Source organism: Talaromyces proteolyticus, assembly GCF_021365285.1.
Source record: "Talaromyces proteolyticus strain PMI_201 chromosome Unknown BGW36scaffold_10, whole genome shotgun sequence".
Classification (NCBI taxonomy): Eukaryota; Fungi; Ascomycota; class Eurotiomycetes; order Eurotiales; family Trichocomaceae; genus Talaromyces; species Talaromyces proteolyticus.
In genome coordinates, this window is record NW_025764286.1 from 966,117 (window position 1) to 982,021 (window position 15,905).

Here is a 15,905-nt window from a genome sequence, read left to right on the forward strand (position 1 = left end):
CCAAAACTCTCCCCGCGTTCTTGATGGCAGTCTGCAACCAAAGAAAATCAACCTTTGTCTATGATGTACCCACCTTGACAGCTCTCGCTAGCGTTTGCTGTCAGCCTTTTATGCGATTCTGGCTGTATTTGGGGACATCTGTCCTAGTGACGAATAGGGCACCCATGTCTTCTTCCGGATGGGTCTTGGGCCATGCGACAAGGGCCGTCTAACCGATGAGATGAAAGAAGCAAAAGGCTAGGCGCGTTGTATATAAGGTCCGATGACTGCCAGCGCCACTGTTTCGATTCCTCTCCACTATCTCACTCTATCGATTGATATTCTCTCCACATGCATATCCCAACTCGCATGCAGTTGGGGTGTAGAATACTCGACTCAGTTGCAATAAATCTTCCCATCCGTCAACATGGCAGACCAGGAGAAGATTGCTATAGATAATAAGAAGCAATTGCAGGAGCACAGCCCAGCACATTCTGAGCAGTCGGAGAACGTCAAACTGGAAAATGGGCCTATATTAGATGCCGACGCTATCCACAGTAGACCAGCGGACCGACTCAATGTAGTCTTCCAGAATCCCCTGGCGGATATTCCGCATGAAAAGCTTTTGGACGATGTCGAACATTTCTGCCGCGAGTACAACTTGATGGACCACATTGACTCCTTTCGCAAGGGGGCATTGATTTCCCAGAATCCAGCAGCGGCTCAGGATCTGACCGAGCTAACGGATGAGGATAAGGAGGTTCTCCGTAAGGAGCATACTCATAAATGGGAACAACCATGGATGCTATACTGGCTTGTCAGTAAGTACTTATGATCTTTAAATAAAGATTATAAACATAGAATCCGTCCCTAACGACGGCTCTTAACAGTTATGTGTTCACTCGCCGCTGCTGTTCAAGGAATGGATGAGACAGTCAACAATGGCGCACAAGCCATTTATTTGGATGTATGAAATATCTCAACTTGTCTGAGGAACCAAGTGGCTGATTGGAACACAGCAATTGGGGATCAATTCCCGCTTCACCGGCCAGGAGAAGAATAACATTACTGGGCTCATTGTTGGCGCCCCTTATCTCTGCTGTGCCATCGTTGGGAGCTGGCTCACTGAGCCACTGAACCGCGTCTTCGCCCGGCGTGGCACAATATTTATCAGCTGTGCTATTGCTGCAATAGCTTCTATCTGGGAAGGAGTTGCCAATTCATGGGTGAATCTGTTCATTGCTCGCTTTGTCCTCGGCCTTGGTATAGGGCCCAAGTCATCTACCGTCCCAGTCTACGCCGCAGAATGCTCACCCGCCCCCATAAGAGGGGCTTTGGTTATGATGTGGCAGATGTGGACTGCTTTTGGTATCATGCTTGGCAATATCATGGGTGTTGCCTTCATGGGCCTCTCCGATGACCTTTCGTGGCGACTAATGCTTGGCTCAACTGTTGTCCTACCGCTTATCGTCTGTGCCCAGGTATATTTCTGCCCGGAATCCCCTCGTTGGCTAATCCAACACAACAAAATCGACAAGGCTTTCCGGTCGTTCCGCAAACTGCGGCCCACTGACCTCCAAGCAGCCCGTGATCTTTACTATGCCTACGTTCTGGTCCAGCTTGAGCGTGAAGTAAACAAAGGCAAGAGCTTTTTCACCATGGTGATGGAACTCTTCACTGTTCCACGTAACAGACGGGCAACTCTAGGTAGTTGGATTGTCATGTTCATGCAGCAATTCTGCGGCGTCAACGTTATTGCCTACTACTCGACAACCATCTTCACTGAGTCCAGCTACAGCATCCAATCTGCGCTTCTGGCGTCCATGGGAACAGGTATTCTGAACTGGGTCTTCGCTTTGCCAGCTTGCCTGACTATCGACACGTTCGGCCGGCGGAACCTATTGCTAACAACCTTCCCGTTTCTATCTATATGTCTCTTCTGGACTGGTTTTTCGTTCTGGATAGAAGCAGATAAGAAGGTTAGTAAGAAACGTGTGGCTATGGTCACCACCGGTATGTATCTCTTCGAGGTATTCTACTCCCCTGGAGAAGGACCTGTACCATTTACCTACTCTGCGGAGGCATTCCCATTGCATGTACGAGATGTTGGCATGTCGTGGGCAACGGCGACTTGTTGGTGCTTTAATTTCATCCTGTCATTTACTTGGCCATCGCTACTATCTACCTTCAAACCACAAGGTGCATTTGGCTGGTATGCTGGCTGGTGTATAATAGGATGGTTCCTGGTTTTGCTTTTTCTACCTGAAACTAAAGGTTCGTTCCACTTTCTCCCATCGTATTTAGATAATTGCACATATACTGATGTCCTCGCCACTTTTAGCTCTTACTCTGGAGGAATTGGACCAGGTCTTTTCCGTGCCAACATGGAAACATGCCTCGTACCAGATCAAGAATGCGACCTGGCACTTCCGTGTTTGGATTTTGCGGCAGAAGCTTAAGCCATTGCCTAACTTTTACGAAGGCGTTGAGAAGCTCATGGAGTCTTGAGTCTACCCCTCGTGGCTGCTTTTGACCATCTGGTCAGGGTTTTTATAAGATTGGATTTTGAATAATATAGCCCACATTCTATCTTGTTGTCTTTGGTTTAAGTTTGATTTTCTGCTCTGTGCACTTTAAAATGTTTTCTCATACCCATGTTTAGCTATTCCGCCTTCGTTGATTTCGTTGATTGAATAATTAAACCCTTTTAAGTTAATTATGCTCAATTCCACATAGATTGTTAACACAAAATGAATTCATGTACAATACCATTTGCTGCTAATCTCCATCACTAAATATATCCAGCCTCTCTTGATTTCTTCGTGGGATATCGTAACATTCTCCTATTGAATTCTGGCATAAGATGGTGCATTTGCGCTACACATTCTTATGGATCACAGCAAGCTGCATGATTGACATCCACTACCGAACCAACCTTGAGGCTATATCAGTAGCGAATCAAAAACTTATTGAAGACGACCGCCTAGCACAGCTCCATATGCCAGCGTAGCGATAACAGCACCGAGATTGACCAAAGTCGACAGGCCGTGCAACTTGCCAAACCTTTTGTTCAGCTCGGTCATCTTCTGGGAGTGTGGAGGAGCATCATAAGACTTCTTTCCATCAATAGACTCTGAATATATGTTAGCAGGGACATAAAAGTGGGAAAAAAGAGGCAGTCGACTACGTACCTTGGTGCCATCTCTGTTTCATAGTCTCGTTCACCAGCGGAGTGAAGTAAAGAAGGTTGGTCAAGCCAGATACAGCGATGATTGACAGTGGCAAGAGAACAGTCACCTGGTTATCCTCAGATATAACCCCAGAAATGCTAGACAGAGACCCGAAGCTTCCTGGATAGGTTAGAGCCAGGGCCAATGGCAAGGCGCTCTGCAAGGTGAAGTAAATGGGGAAAAGTTTGTTCTGCAGCGCAGAGAACTGAGGACGAGGAAGTGTTCTGAAAGCTACAACTCCTCCGACAAAAGACTTATACGGGTTATAAACGTTAAGTGCTGTTGCTTATGTAGACTGGACCGCAACTGACCTGGAAGATTTCGGCGCCGAGAAGAGTGCCGTAGCTAGCCGAGAACTGATTAAGTTTTGATCGTGCTGCAGAGATTTATTGACTGACCTGATGATATGAAAGGGTCCAAGAAGCGATGCCATAGCTAAATCACTTGTGCACTTTGATTGATGTTATGTGAAGAGGATCATGATGGCAGCTGTGGTTAGATGACGGAATTAATCCGGAACCTCCCGTGTGGGGCCCTACCTATTTCCGTCCCCGCAAGCCAGTTGGCCACGTCCAAAGTCACGTGGCCTTAACACCTACTCGTCCCCCTAAGAGCCCCAAGTTATAGGGGTCTTAGGCATTCGTATAAGCACCCCTAAAAAAATGTGAACCCCCCTCGAGGCACCACTGCTGATAATTTGTCAAACCTGACAGAAATTCGGGTTATTTTAGAAGTGGGTCCTAAAAATACATCACATTAACGTCGAGCTGCAGGTTTTTGAGGGGATCGACCCGGGGAGGCGGGGAGTTACAGGCGCCTAAAAGGTGCCTAAATAGTTCCTCATAGGCGGTCCTTGTAGGGGCTTACAGGGGCCAGACGCCTGGAACAGTGTCAATGTGTATGCCCAGTGCGGAGGTACATATTGATATATCCATACACACGCATATATTTTATATACACACGTATACCTATAGGTCTCTCTGGCAGTGTTCTCAGGGGCTTGATAGGCGGCACCGCGCCTAAGGAACCCTTTCCCCTAAAGCGTCCTTCATGATCCCGTTCTCGAGCTCCATGTCTGACTCGTCGTCATCGTCATCGTCATGATCATCATCACCATCACAGACTTTTCTCTAGGGTTTAGGTACAAAGTTCTAACCTGTTTAGGCAAAGGAACTCCGACCTGGTCGGCGCCGGTTTACCAAGTTGGGATCGACTTGTGTTATCGAGTCTCCTTTTAAGCACACCTTCTGCAGCTTCATGGAGCTTCGTATATTCAACATGTTTGACTCGCATCTCATATTGTATTTTTCTAATTTGGTTTTTGCACCGCAGAAAAGATACAATTTATGTTACTTAGAGACACCCTTCCCTACAAAGCACTAGTTTTTCCTGCTAATACCCCGTCCTCTCAATACTCCTCTTTGATTGGAATATTTCATTATATTGATTCCCAGGAATGGCAAGTTCAGCTACTGAAGAAGGGGCAACTGCTGCACTTCATGTGTCTCATTCCGAGAAGGACCAAGGCATGAACAGCCAACTCCAAACCCCTTCGCCATCAACAGAAGTCATCGCAGCTTCTAAAGAACCAGAAGATTTCGAACGCGGATTTCGTTTTTGGGCGATTATCTGCGGTCTCGCCACTTCAACTCTCCTAGCTTCGCTGGAGCAAACAGTTGTAACTACTGCGGCACCGCATATTTTGCAAGACCTTGACATGAAAGAGAACTTTATCTGGATTACAAATTCGTTCTTCATTTGCGCGTATGTCTTTACATTCCTGGTACAATCTCAGGAAGATTTAACGTCTGTAGCTAGCTAACAGGAATACCTCTTAGGACGGCATTAACCCCTCTATTTGGGCAGTTGTGCGACATCTTCGGACGGAGATGGGTGTTTTTATCAATAGTCGCTCTCTTCACACTAGGCAGTGGAATTTGTGGTGGAGCGACTAGTGTTAGCATGCTCATCGCAGGCCGTGCGATTCAGGGTGCCGGTTCTGGTGGAATAGTTCTTACAGTTAGTACGTGTGATTAGATCCCATATTGCAACGTCTGAGAGGGGAGATTAACATGTTTCTTCTTTAATCTAGATATAATCGTCTCTGATTTGTGTCCTCTCCGAAAACGCGGTCAATATATGGCCATCATCTTGGCTATATTCGGTATTGGAGTAGCTCTCGGCCCATTTATCAGAGGTGTGATTGCAGACTCTACAACGTGGCGTTGGGTTTTCTGGATTAACCTTCCGATTGGTGGTGTTTCATTTGTTATTATGTTTTTTCTCCTGCGACTGAGCTATAAGGACGATAGATCTCTCATGGAAAAGATTAAGCGTATTGACGTTGTGGGAAACGCTATTCTCATGGCAGGTACTGTGGCCATTCTTTACTCACTTACCTATGCTGGGTCAATCTATTCGTGGTCATCTTGGCATACCTTAGTTCCCTTGATTTTGGGATTCCTTGGTTTTGCACTATTCGCAATTTTTGAGACCAGTGGTTTTGCTCCAGAACCTGTCATGCCGATCCGACTTTTGAAGCATCGAACATCCATTATCGTTCTTATCAATACTTTCCTCAACTCTATGGTTTATTTATGGTATTTATATTACCTTCCTGTTTATTTTCAGGCTGTGGCTCTATACTCTTCTAGCCGCGCAGGTTACTCTCTAATTCCACAGGCTCTGGCCGGCCTCCCAGGCGCTATTATTGCGGCTATCTCACTGAGTCGTTGGGGTAAATTCAAGTCAATCCACTTTGTTGGATTTGCGTTCACTACCTTAGGAATGGGTTTGTTTTCAATGGTGGGACTACACACTTCAGTCGCTGATTGGGCTGTTTTTCAAATCATTACTGCCCTTGGCATTGGTATTGTGATCGACACTCTTCTACCTGCCTTCCAAGCGCCAGCCTCCGAGCAGGACCAGGCCATGGCAACTTCAACATGGGGCTTCTTTCGTGCATTTGGTTCTATTTGGGGTGTCTCTATTCCAGCTGCAATTTTCAACAATCGCATTGAGGAGAAACTAGATACTATATCAGATGCAAGGGCTCGCGAGTTGCTCGGCGGTGGCGGCGCCTATCAGCAGGCTTCAGCTGCCTTCGTGACGCAATTCTCCCCAGAGGTGCAACTTGAAGTTCGCGAGTTATACGCATCGGCTCTGGACCGCTCTTTCTGGGTTGGTGCAATCTTTGCTGGTTTGGCGTGTGCCATGGTCCTCTTGGAACGTGAGGTTCCGCTGAGAAAGGAGCTTGACACCGAGTATGGATTGGAAAAGCCGAACGATAATACCCATACAGATTCTGAAAAGGCCTTTAATACTGAAAACTGAAATACCAAATACCTAGCGGTATTTTTCGGGCTTCGTTCTTTTGAAGATTCCTTTTTTTTTGGGATCAGAATTCTCTACTCTATAAGATTGGTTATGTCCAAGTACAAGCTGTACCCCTGCCATAAAATATGTTATGGTGCATGATTTCGTTTGTCATTTTTGGCCTACTTAGGGCTCTATACCTCAATTTCATGGAATCCGAGGCTGACCTCAATCGGTGTACGTAAGCCGGACTCCTGGGGGTCGTATTTCCTATATTAGTCTCTACCGTAGATCGCTTCGAGAAATTATATAAAATGAAATTAATTGGCCACTGTTATAGAACATTTAGCTGTGACTAAGTATTAACTCGTTTCTTTTTTGTGCGTCTATCTCATGACCAGCAAAGTAACATGCAACAATGCGATCAAACTCTGTCATGCCCACCATTCCTAGCTTCCAAAAAGCTCATGTACAAGACGAGCAGGGGAAATCCAAGACTATCAATAATGTACCCATTGCAGAGCACTAGGCTAGGGATATATTGGTAAAGACAATGATAGTTGCTCTCATTCCATGCGATTCCAAAATGGGCGCTGAGAATAGTTTGAGTGATCGGTGCGAAATGTCCAAAATTACGATCAACAGTGCAAAAAATTCCAGACCAAAAAGTGACAAGAATCAATTACTTACCAATTACCCCTTACCCTTATTAACAAATTAGTGGATAATTTTGCATATAAATATGTCTAGATGAATGAGTTCTTTGTAACTCAGATTTGCATCAATTTGTTGCCGAGTATTTACAAAAGAAATAATATGCGACTATAATACCACTAGAAATCCTTACTAAGTAAGGGTTGCGCCCTTTTTGGTATAGTAACTCTATTAAAAGGTTGACAGTCATTTTAAATCACATGATTTCGCGATTGCTCCGCTAGCCTAAAAATGGTAATATCACGCGTCTGCCTGGAGCTGCCTTTCTTTGGATCTTTGGACCTCGACAAAGCATATTAATATAAGCCCTCTGCTTCCACGTACATCAGCGAGCGGCCTTTCTGGTGCTCATACATTACAATGGCAGACAAGGAAGCGACTGTCTACGTGGTTGACGTGGGGAAATCGATGGGGGAGCAGAAAAATGGGCGATCGATTTCGGATCTTGATTGGGCGATGAAGTATGTATGGGATAAGATTACTACTACAGTACGTATACAGCATCTTAGCGGCGGCTTATTGTACAATTAACCTGTGGCTTTCTAGGTATCGACTGGCCGAAAAACGGCAACCATTGGTGTAGTTGGTCTGAGAACAGACAGTGCGAACGGCCAGTTTTGTCTACGACGGGGTAATAGCTAACTAATCGCACAGCAACTAATAACGACTTGAGCGAAGATGATAGCTACGAAAACATATCTGTACTACAAGGCATTGGACAGTATGGTCTATCTGGAATCTTGAGTGAATACGCTTTTACTGAAAAGGTGTCAGGATACTCATGCCCGACTTACGAAGGCTTCGGGAAGAAATCAGACCTAGCAAGACTGATAAAGGAGACGGTATGTAGCAATAACACTCTATGACTTACAATTTCTTGGCCTGACTGTCACCAGCTATCTCATCTCTGGTCGTGGCCATTCAGATGATCAACACATACACTAAGAAGTTAAAATACAAACGAAAAATCATCTTAGTCACGAACGGTGAAGGGGCAATGAGCACAGATGGAGTTGATCAAATCGTGAATAAGCTCAAGTCCGACGATATAGAACTTGTTGTTCTGTACGTTTCGTAATAGCAACATTCGAGCTCGCCAGTACTAATTCTTGCTAGGGGAGTTGATTTTGATGATCCAGAATACCCTTTCAAAGAGGAAGACAAAAACGAACTAAAGGTATGACATTTAAATTGAACAGAAATTTGATATCTAAATAAGCTGATGTTTGTGACAGTCGGAAAACGAAGCTTTGTTACGAAGTTTGGTTGAGGACTGCGAGGGGGTCTATGGAACAATCGCACAAGCAATTGCAGAGCTTGATACACCGCGTGTCAAAGCTGTCCGTGGCATTCCCTCATTTCGAGGAGAGCTTAAGCTGGGTGACCCCACTCAATATGACACTGCTCTTCGGATTCAGGTTGAACGATACTATCGAACATATGTGGCCAAACCACCCTCAGCCAGCTCATTCGTGGTCAAACCTGGTGGGGATGAAAGTGCCCAGTCATCAGCAACAATAGCCCTAGCAGACAGCAAGTCTATAGACGAAAACTTGGTCAGTGTTCGCAATGCTCGAACATACCATGTCAGTGACCCTTCAGTTGCTGGAGGAAAGCGAGAACTAGAGCGAGATGATCTAGCCAAAGGTTACGAGTATGGAAGGACTGCAGTCCACATCAGTGAGTCGGATGAGAATATTACGAAGTTGGAGACCTTTGCGGCCTTGGATTTGATAGGATTCATTCAAAACGACCAAGTACGATACTTCGAAACTGGCTTAATATCTCAATATGCTAATCTCTCATTCCAGTACGATCGTTACATGAATATGTCCAACAGCAACGTCATAATCGCTCAAAAAACAAACGAAAAAGCAACTTTGGCTCTCTCATCTTTCATTCATGCATTGTTTGAGCTAGATTGTTACGCTGTCGCTAGACTGGTCATAAAAGACAACAAGAGTCCACTCATAGTTCTCCTAGCACCATCTATCGAGCCTGATTATGAATGTCTGCTCGAGGTCCAACTTCCTTTCGCCGAAGATGTTCGAGCATACAAGTTCCCACCATTGGACCAGGTAGTCACAATATCTGGTAAGGAGATCAAGGACCACCGAAATCTTCCTAGCGAGGATTTAATGAACGCGATGAGCAAATATGTCGACAGCATGGAGCTCGTTGAGGAGGACGAAGATGGGTTTGGGCATCCATTTCTTGTACTTGCTTGATAGATGCTGATATTTAAATAGAGAGGAAATCGATACTATACCATTGGAAGATTCGTACTCGCCTCTACTACACCGGATTGAACAAGCGATACGGTGGCGAGCTATTCATCCCAACGAACCTCTACCACCACCATCTGAAAAGCTAACGCGGTTATCGAAGCCGCCTCAAGAAGTCCAGGAGCGTGCGAAGAAATATTTGGATCGAATTATCAACGTCGCCGACGTAAAGAAAGGTAACAAACTCATACAACACTTTCGGTCAAAGTCTTGCTGACGCAGTTCATAAACAGTTCCTCCTAAAGCCAAAGGCCGCAAACGCAACCGCGACATTGACAAGCCTCTTTCCGGCCTTGATGTGGACGAGTTGCTGAATCGCGAAAAGAGGGTTAAGATCTCACCGAACAACGCGATTCCCGAATTCAAGCAAACACTTTCGAATGCCGAGACTATTGAAGCGATCAAGGATGCCGTTGGTCAGATGGAGAAAATCATCGAGAACCATATCAGCAACAGTTTCGGAGATGCGAATTATGACCGGGTTGTTGAAGAGCTTGGTGTGTTACGTGGAGAGCTTATCGATTATGAGGAACCCTCACTATACAATGAACTCTTACAACGACTCAAGGATCATATACTCAAAGAAGAATTGGGCGGTGATCGACAAGAACTTTGGTGGCTTATTCGAAGGTCAAAAATTGGCTTGATAGATAAAACAGTATCTGACCAAGTGCAAGTCACTGAGCAAGAGGCCAAAGAGGTAAGCTTATTACTGGACGACATGTTATCAAATCAAACTGACGTTCTATAGTTCTTATCTCTCAAATAATTAGTGGCTGCCTATGTCTCAGTCTAGATATCATGATGTAGTGACAATAGAATCAGTCAGTATTAATAAATCGCTCAAAGTGCTGCCCATGCTGAAAGATTGAAGCTATATCCATGATGAGCGCAGGGGTATATCGTAATTTGTAAAGAATCGTATATGATATGCATGTTTATTTCGCTTCCACCTCAGCATAGACCTTAAGAAATCTTCCCAACTCGTTTCTTTCCAATCTCGATCTTGCGTTCTAGTCTACACGGACAGTCAGCAAGAGCTCCCGTAACAGAAATGGAATCGTGATAAATACTGACCTTTCGGTATCCTCATCAGTCAATTTCAGAAGCTCATTTTGAATCTCAAGTTCATTATTTATAGCAACTCCCAGTTCTCGTTGCCGCGTGATGATCTTCATCAGCTCGTCCACGCTCTTGTCTTGATTTTCCATAGTCTGCTTCTGGAGTTGAAGCACTCCTTGGTTATCTAGCTCACGGGTCTTGTCGGTTTCTTTTCCTAGGACTCGGCCCACACGAGGCTTTGCGCTTCCTATAAGTTTGTCCTTATCTTGAATTGACGCTACAGCAGCATCCAACTTGCTTTTCTGCATCATGGCGCTATGTAGGTTCTCCAAACCATCCTTCTCCTTCTTAGCGCTAGCTAGAAGATCTTTTCTCCGTCTTATTTCACCCTCTCCAAGACCGCTACCAACCCAGGCGTCGTTGCCAGGGTCTTTCAATCCTCCTTCCAGAGCCAATATCATTGTCCCGGCCTTAGTCAAACTGCTCTTGGCATGTGCAGAGCTTTCATGCTGTTTCTGAGGTGAGGTTGCTTGATCCCGTCTCGTCAAATGCAACCGTGCATCATGTAAGTGGGTTTTCAGTTCGCGATGACAGTCTAGCCATAGCACTGGGTCTATAATAGGTGCCGATCCGACGCTGCCTGGAACTGTAATAGCCTTGTGTAATCTCGTGGATGAACTATTATCTACCGAAATTGATTGGCTTGGAAGATTCAAGAACGACCTCCAAATACTGGTGTTCCGCCAGCGCTGATCTTCTGTGTTGTTGATCGCTTGCAGGTATTTCTCCAGCCCTTGTCGTCGTTCCTCTCGAAGTCTCTCATTTGAATTTGTATTGGAAAACCATGACTTCTTGGGGAGCGGAACAGGAGGCTGAGCGCCTACCTGGTGGGAAAGGGAGTCGTGGAAGGATGCGAATTCGGAATATCGCTTCTGAACGACGTACGATCGGAGGGGGAGGCGGATGGTAATATTGTACTTTGTGTAGCCTTCCACCAGGGTCGAATTCGGTATGGTGATTTCAACGGTAGAAGGCATAGTTGGCGATATTTATTTTAAACTGAGGATGCTGAATTCATGTCCTGCCTTGGAAGGAGAGGATGTTGATTGACAGAGGCAGATGTCGGGGTAGCTTATCGGGGCGCCGGCCGAGCTTAATGGGATGGTGCTATGACGCAGTAGCCTAGACTAGCTTCCACGCTCTTTCGACGAACTTGCTCAGAATGTTGACGATTTCGTATCCCACTGTCATCCTACTTTCTATTCACCGGCGTAAACCGAAGAGTCAATTTGGACATGTGGGAAGAAGAGCTTCGGTCGGACTCGCAATCATCACATGACCCCAGGCGTGATGACCCCTCGAAGGAACCCCCCAGTGCAATTCGTTCAGCAGATCGAGCAGAGTCGGTGCATCTGACCCCGTCCCATGTATCCTTGGAAAGTCTCAAATTGGGAAATGGACATGCCAGCCAGTCTCATGGAATATATCCCTCATGGGAGGGGGCCAGCAGGAATGAGTCCTCGACCGCCTCCCTAGGCCCTTCGGAAAGCCCCGTGGATGGAAGGCGAAAGCTGCTATTGATTTACATTCACGGTTTCATGGGCGCCGAGACCAGCTTTCAGAAGTTTCCTGCGCATGTACACAATCTTCTTACCAAGGCGCTCGCAGAGTCGCATGTGGTCTACTCCAAGGTCTACCCTCAATATAAGTCACGTCGGTCCATGAACATAGCTCGGGATGACTTTAGTGAATGGTGGGCCAATATTCAAACGATACGTATATATCTTTAATAACTTATTGCTAGGCTGCAACCGCATGAATCGGATCTGACCGATGTGATTTTACTGGGCCATAGTCTTGGTGGAATATTAAGCGCAGAAGTGGCGCTATTTCCGGCCGAGTCGACGAACAATCTCGACCTATTCAAACATCGTATTCTTGGTTTAATCAATTTTGATGTTCCATTCTTGGGTCTGCATCCGGGTATAGTTGGTACAGGACTCGCCAGCTTATTCCAACCCAAACGTAATCCCCAATCGCCTAACAGCGAGATTAAAGATGGCACTTCGGCAATAGAAACACCAAACGACATGGATTCTGGGGCAAAAAATTCCAATATACACCAGCCTCGCCCTTCCTGGTTTGAACAAAATCCGGATTTTAATTACGACCCCTCATTTCCAAATGACATTCGTCGCGTGAAACGAAGCCAGTTGGACGGAATGTTTCATTTCTTGAAGAAGAACTCAGGCCAAATGGCTAGCGCAATGAAGAACTATGCAACCTCTTTTTTCGAATTCGGGGGCTGTTTGACCGACTATCCAGGTCTTCGCCGGCGATATTCAAGACTGAAAGAGTTGGAGGCCTTTGACAACATGGATCAAAGGCGTGACAGCCAAGGCCGATTGCTGCGAAGGATTAGGTTCGTTAACTACTATACAGCAAGTCCAGGATTTCCCAAGGAATCACCCTCAGAAGAAGCATCCAGTCCCAAGCAGCCTGAAGCCTTGGATGAGGCAAAGGAAGATCGTCAGCCTGATACAGAATCCCTGCAAGAGCTCACCGAGCCTTCTAGTCCCGTATCTACAATTGAACCTCCAGAAATAGTTGACAACAGCATGAATAATCTGCAGCCGATGCCAATAGAAGAATATGAGGATATGGATGACGCCACTCAGCTTAACAAAGCGCTTGAAACCTCTGAAGCACAAAGCGAAATCAACGTCGATGAAGGGCCTACACAGATACTTGAATTACTTCCACCTTTACCAACCATCCCCCGCGCGCCAACAGCAATTGATCCATCCTTCTATAAAGACAAAGAGATACTGAAGCAGGCCCAAAAAGAGTACAAGCGGCTCTTCAATCTACACGAGCAAGCAAAGAAAGAATGTGACAAAACTATCAAAGAGAGAAAAAAACTGTTTGAACATCTTGAAAAGAAGAAGAAACGGGATTCTTCCTCACCATCCCGATTAGGCGCTCCTGAGCCTAAAGTTGCCGAGAATACGATTTATTGTATCACTGATAACGGTTCGCTTGGCGATATATCACAAAATAGCCTATTTGAAAAGAGGTCTGCCTCATCAGGAACACTGCTGAATGATGATGATAGATCTATATATTCTTCTCAAACGAACATATCTGGGAAGCCGTATAAAGATCGCAAATTTTGTGTACTGCCAAAAAATGGTGGTGTACCAGATCCTCTCTGGATTCGTCTTTTCGTACCGGATGTTGATGAAGTACTCGCTCATCAGTCCATCTTCCTACCTAATGGTTTGTACTACGAATGGTTGGTTGGTGATACAGTAACTAGAATTGAACAGTGGGTACAAGATGATAGTACTCGACGATTAATTTGGGAGCATTTGGACGCGGAAGATGCTGGTGCTATTTGATCTACTTACCTGTATTCATGGGTTGCGTTTACAACTTCATGATGTTGATAACGACAACAAAGATAACATTGTTAGAAACCTCCTGAGTATATCAGATTTCGCTTGACATAGTCATCGGAACGTTCTAGACTGACATCTAGACTACATTGAAGAGTTGATACCTCCATTTATTGCCAGATATCCCTTTGTTGCAAAAGATCTCTTTGACCGTAGAATTCTCCCACAATAGTAATGATCATGTCAAGCAACGCCCGTGTTTGTTTGTCTCGGCTTTGTGGTGTATTTTCAATATGCTGTTCAGGTTCTAGATCGTCGTGCTTTTCGACTACTTCACCTTCATCAAGCGGAGATGAGGTGTTTCTCCTTCCTCGCTCTGCTATTTCAGATTTGGATTCTTGCTCTTCAGGCTCTGCACTCGCAAGAAGTCGCGATTGAAGTCGGGCTTTGGCTGCTTCAAGATTTTCCGTTGTTTCAACTTCATCTGTTTGCATGGGCTCAACAGTTGGTATCGCTTGGGAATCATCTATTCCCTCCATAGGATCATCAGCCACTGCTGCAGCCTCCTGTATTTCCAGCGCTTCTTCTTCCAATCTGCTGCCATTTCCAAGGTCATCAGTCGTCTGAGCGGATATTTCCTCTTCATCTTCACCGTCACTATCCTCGTTATCTTCAGGACCAGATTCTGCCGTATCATTGAGTGAGGCCGCAGATCCAACTTTGTTCAACTTTGCCAAAGCACCAACTGCCCTTCTTCCAAGCACTCTTATATCCCCAACCTCTTCACTGCCGAGTTCACCTACATCTCGACATTTACCCAACAGGCCCCACGCCCATGCACCGATGCGACGTAGCTGTACAATATCTCCGCCTTTTATACATTCTGATATCATTTCGCCTAATAGTCGGAGCACGTTCAAAACGGTCAGCATATCCATGCATGCCAGCTGTACCATCTGTGGGTCCGAACTTAGTATCATCCGTCTCCATGCAAGTCGAGCCCCTTTGACGTGGTAAGGGAAGGTGATGGGGTGCGTCTCATCGAGGCTTGCGATTGCGGCAGCGGGAGGTGAGCACTTCAGAGTGCTTCGGAGATATATGAATCGGTGTCGTAACATATTGTAGTACGCTGATTGCACGTTGAGGGTAGCTTCTTCGGCGGATTCACGCGAAGGTGCGGATGTTGCGATGAAGACGCCGTCAACGAGAAGGAAGCCATCGTCATTTTTCCCTTCCTTCGAGGCTACCTGCGATGATGCACTGGGCATCTCGCTTTTCCCATCTTCTTCGTTGATTATTCTGTCATCATTTTTCTGTGTCGTGGTGGCCTTTGCCGCAACAAAAAGAGTTGGTAACGAATTCGCTTCAGACCTGGGCGGACAAGCCACACATTAGCACTGACCAACTCGGCGCGTAACTGAGGGGAGGAAAGCGACAAAAACAGTCTCAGCTTAATTCCTGAATTTGATAAACGAGCAAGTGAAACTTACCGAACCATGCGCAGATATTCCAGCCCATCCTCTGCTGGTCCATAGAAAAGCTCTTCGGAACCTATGTCATCGAGGCCGGGAAAGGCGCTTCTCTGCCCGAAGACGGGGTCGACACGCGGTCGTGTATTGTTTCGCTGCTGGCGTTTATTCTTTTTATCTTCTTGTTTTGTTCTTTCGGTCGTCTCGGTGGATTCTTGTCCATCGCTCTCGTATTCTCTGGCCACCTGTGGAGCCATGCCATTATCGCCCATCACCCCTACCTCATGATAGTGACCGTCTAGGTCGGCGTACGATAGTTGTTGTCGAACGCGCTTTGCGTAAGAGGAATCTGCTTCATGCTCCTGCTCTGTCTTGCGTTTTTCGGGCATTTCTGCCTTTCGCGCAAGTCGGAGTTGGTGTTGGAGAAAAGTGTCACCGTTCAAAGCTTCGGCG

The 15,905-nt window shown here is 45.9% G+C and overlaps 7 protein-coding genes across 7 annotated transcripts; 4 read left to right on the forward strand and 3 right to left on the reverse strand.

Annotated features, from left to right (window-relative positions):
• Positions 1-406: 406 nt before the first annotated feature.
• BGW36DRAFT_302110 (putative MFS sugar transporter) lies at positions 407-2,487 on the forward strand (the record flags this gene model as incomplete). Its single annotated transcript, XM_046211751.1, has 4 exons — positions 407-800; positions 870-946; positions 999-2,253; positions 2,321-2,487. 4 exons carry the CDS (start codon positions 407-409, stop codon positions 2,485-2,487), a joined length of 1,893 nt encoding a protein of 630 aa, XP_046068803.1.
• Positions 2,488-2,945: 458 nt separating this feature from the next.
• On the reverse strand, positions 2,946-3,556 carry BGW36DRAFT_302992 (uncharacterized protein; the record flags this gene model as incomplete). The annotated part of the gene is made up of 3 exons (XM_046211839.1): positions 2,946-3,112; positions 3,171-3,462; positions 3,521-3,556. Coding segments are annotated over 3 exons (495 nt in total), but the record flags the coding sequence as incomplete, so codon positions are not given.
• Positions 3,557-4,831: 1,275 nt separating this feature from the next.
• BGW36DRAFT_385541 (major facilitator superfamily domain-containing protein) lies at positions 4,832-6,549 on the forward strand. The gene is made up of 3 exons (XM_046216921.1): positions 4,832-4,973; positions 5,048-5,232; positions 5,302-6,549. The coding sequence occupies exons 1-3, from the start codon at positions 4,927-4,929 to the stop codon at positions 6,540-6,542; spliced, it is 1,473 nt and encodes a 490-aa protein (XP_046068805.1). The 5' UTR covers positions 4,832-4,926; the 3' UTR covers positions 6,543-6,549.
• Positions 6,550-7,501: 952 nt separating this feature from the next.
• Positions 7,502-10,414, forward strand: BGW36DRAFT_30586 (putative Ku family DNA helicase). The gene is made up of 11 exons (XM_046212102.1): positions 7,502-7,727; positions 7,785-7,839; positions 7,893-7,959; positions 8,013-8,080; positions 8,135-8,303; positions 8,355-8,415; positions 8,474-8,995; positions 9,050-9,435; positions 9,488-9,699; positions 9,757-10,223; positions 10,275-10,414. The coding sequence occupies exons 1-11, from the start codon at positions 7,599-7,601 to the stop codon at positions 10,290-10,292; spliced, it is 2,154 nt and encodes a 717-aa protein (XP_046068806.1). The 5' UTR covers positions 7,502-7,598; the 3' UTR covers positions 10,293-10,414.
• On the reverse strand, positions 10,273-11,792 carry BGW36DRAFT_325458 (putative SNARE complex subunit). The gene is made up of 2 exons (XM_046212716.1): positions 10,601-11,792; positions 10,273-10,541 (listed from the first exon to the last, which is right to left on the reverse strand). The coding sequence occupies exons 1-2, from the start codon at positions 11,620-11,622 to the stop codon at positions 10,490-10,492; spliced, it is 1,074 nt and encodes a 357-aa protein (XP_046068807.1). The 5' UTR covers positions 11,623-11,792; the 3' UTR covers positions 10,273-10,489.
• Positions 11,793-11,880: 88 nt separating this feature from the next.
• Positions 11,881-13,986, forward strand: BGW36DRAFT_302474 (uncharacterized protein; the record flags this gene model as incomplete). The annotated part of the gene is made up of 2 exons (XM_046211788.1): positions 11,881-12,338; positions 12,390-13,986. 2 exons carry the CDS (start codon positions 11,881-11,883, stop codon positions 13,984-13,986), a joined length of 2,055 nt encoding a protein of 684 aa, XP_046068808.1.
• A 167-nt stretch (positions 13,987-14,153) lies between these two features.
• On the reverse strand, positions 14,154-15,841 carry BGW36DRAFT_430678 (uncharacterized protein; the record flags this gene model as incomplete). Its single annotated transcript, XM_046220876.1, has 2 exons — positions 14,154-15,354; positions 15,474-15,841. 2 exons carry the CDS (start codon positions 15,839-15,841, stop codon positions 14,154-14,156), a joined length of 1,569 nt encoding a protein of 522 aa, XP_046068809.1.
• Between the last annotated feature and the right edge of the window lie 64 nt (positions 15,842-15,905).

Bases quoted from the DNA above. Each gene is read 5' to 3' on its own strand.
- BGW36DRAFT_385541 (XM_046216921.1), top strand. From the start codon at position 4,927: ATGAAAGAGAACTTTATCTGGATTACAAATTCGTTCTTCATTTGCGC. The intron at 4,974-5,047 runs GTATGTCTTTAC...AATACCTCTTAG, and splicing joins AATTCGTTCTTCATTTGCGC to GACGGCATTAACCCCTCTAT. The intron at 5,233-5,301 runs GTACGTGTGATT...TCTTTAATCTAG, and splicing joins TGGAATAGTTCTTACAGTTA to ATATAATCGTCTCTGATTTG.
- BGW36DRAFT_30586 (XM_046212102.1), top strand. From the start codon at position 7,599: ATGGCAGACAAGGAAGCGACTGTCTACGTGGTTGACGTGGGGAAATCG. The intron at 7,728-7,784 runs GTACGTATACAG...GTGGCTTTCTAG, and splicing joins GGGATAAGATTACTACTACA to GTATCGACTGGCCGAAAAAC. The intron at 9,700-9,756 runs GTAACAAACTCA...GTTCATAAACAG, and splicing joins CGTCGCCGACGTAAAGAAAG to TTCCTCCTAAAGCCAAAGGC.
- BGW36DRAFT_325458 (XM_046212716.1), bottom strand. From the start codon at position 11,622: ATGCCTTCTACCGTTGAAATCACCATACCGAATTCGACCCTGGTGGAA. The intron at 10,542-10,600 runs GTCAGTATTTAT...CTGTCCGTGTAG, and splicing joins ACTGATGAGGATACCGAAAG to ACTAGAACGCAAGATCGAGA.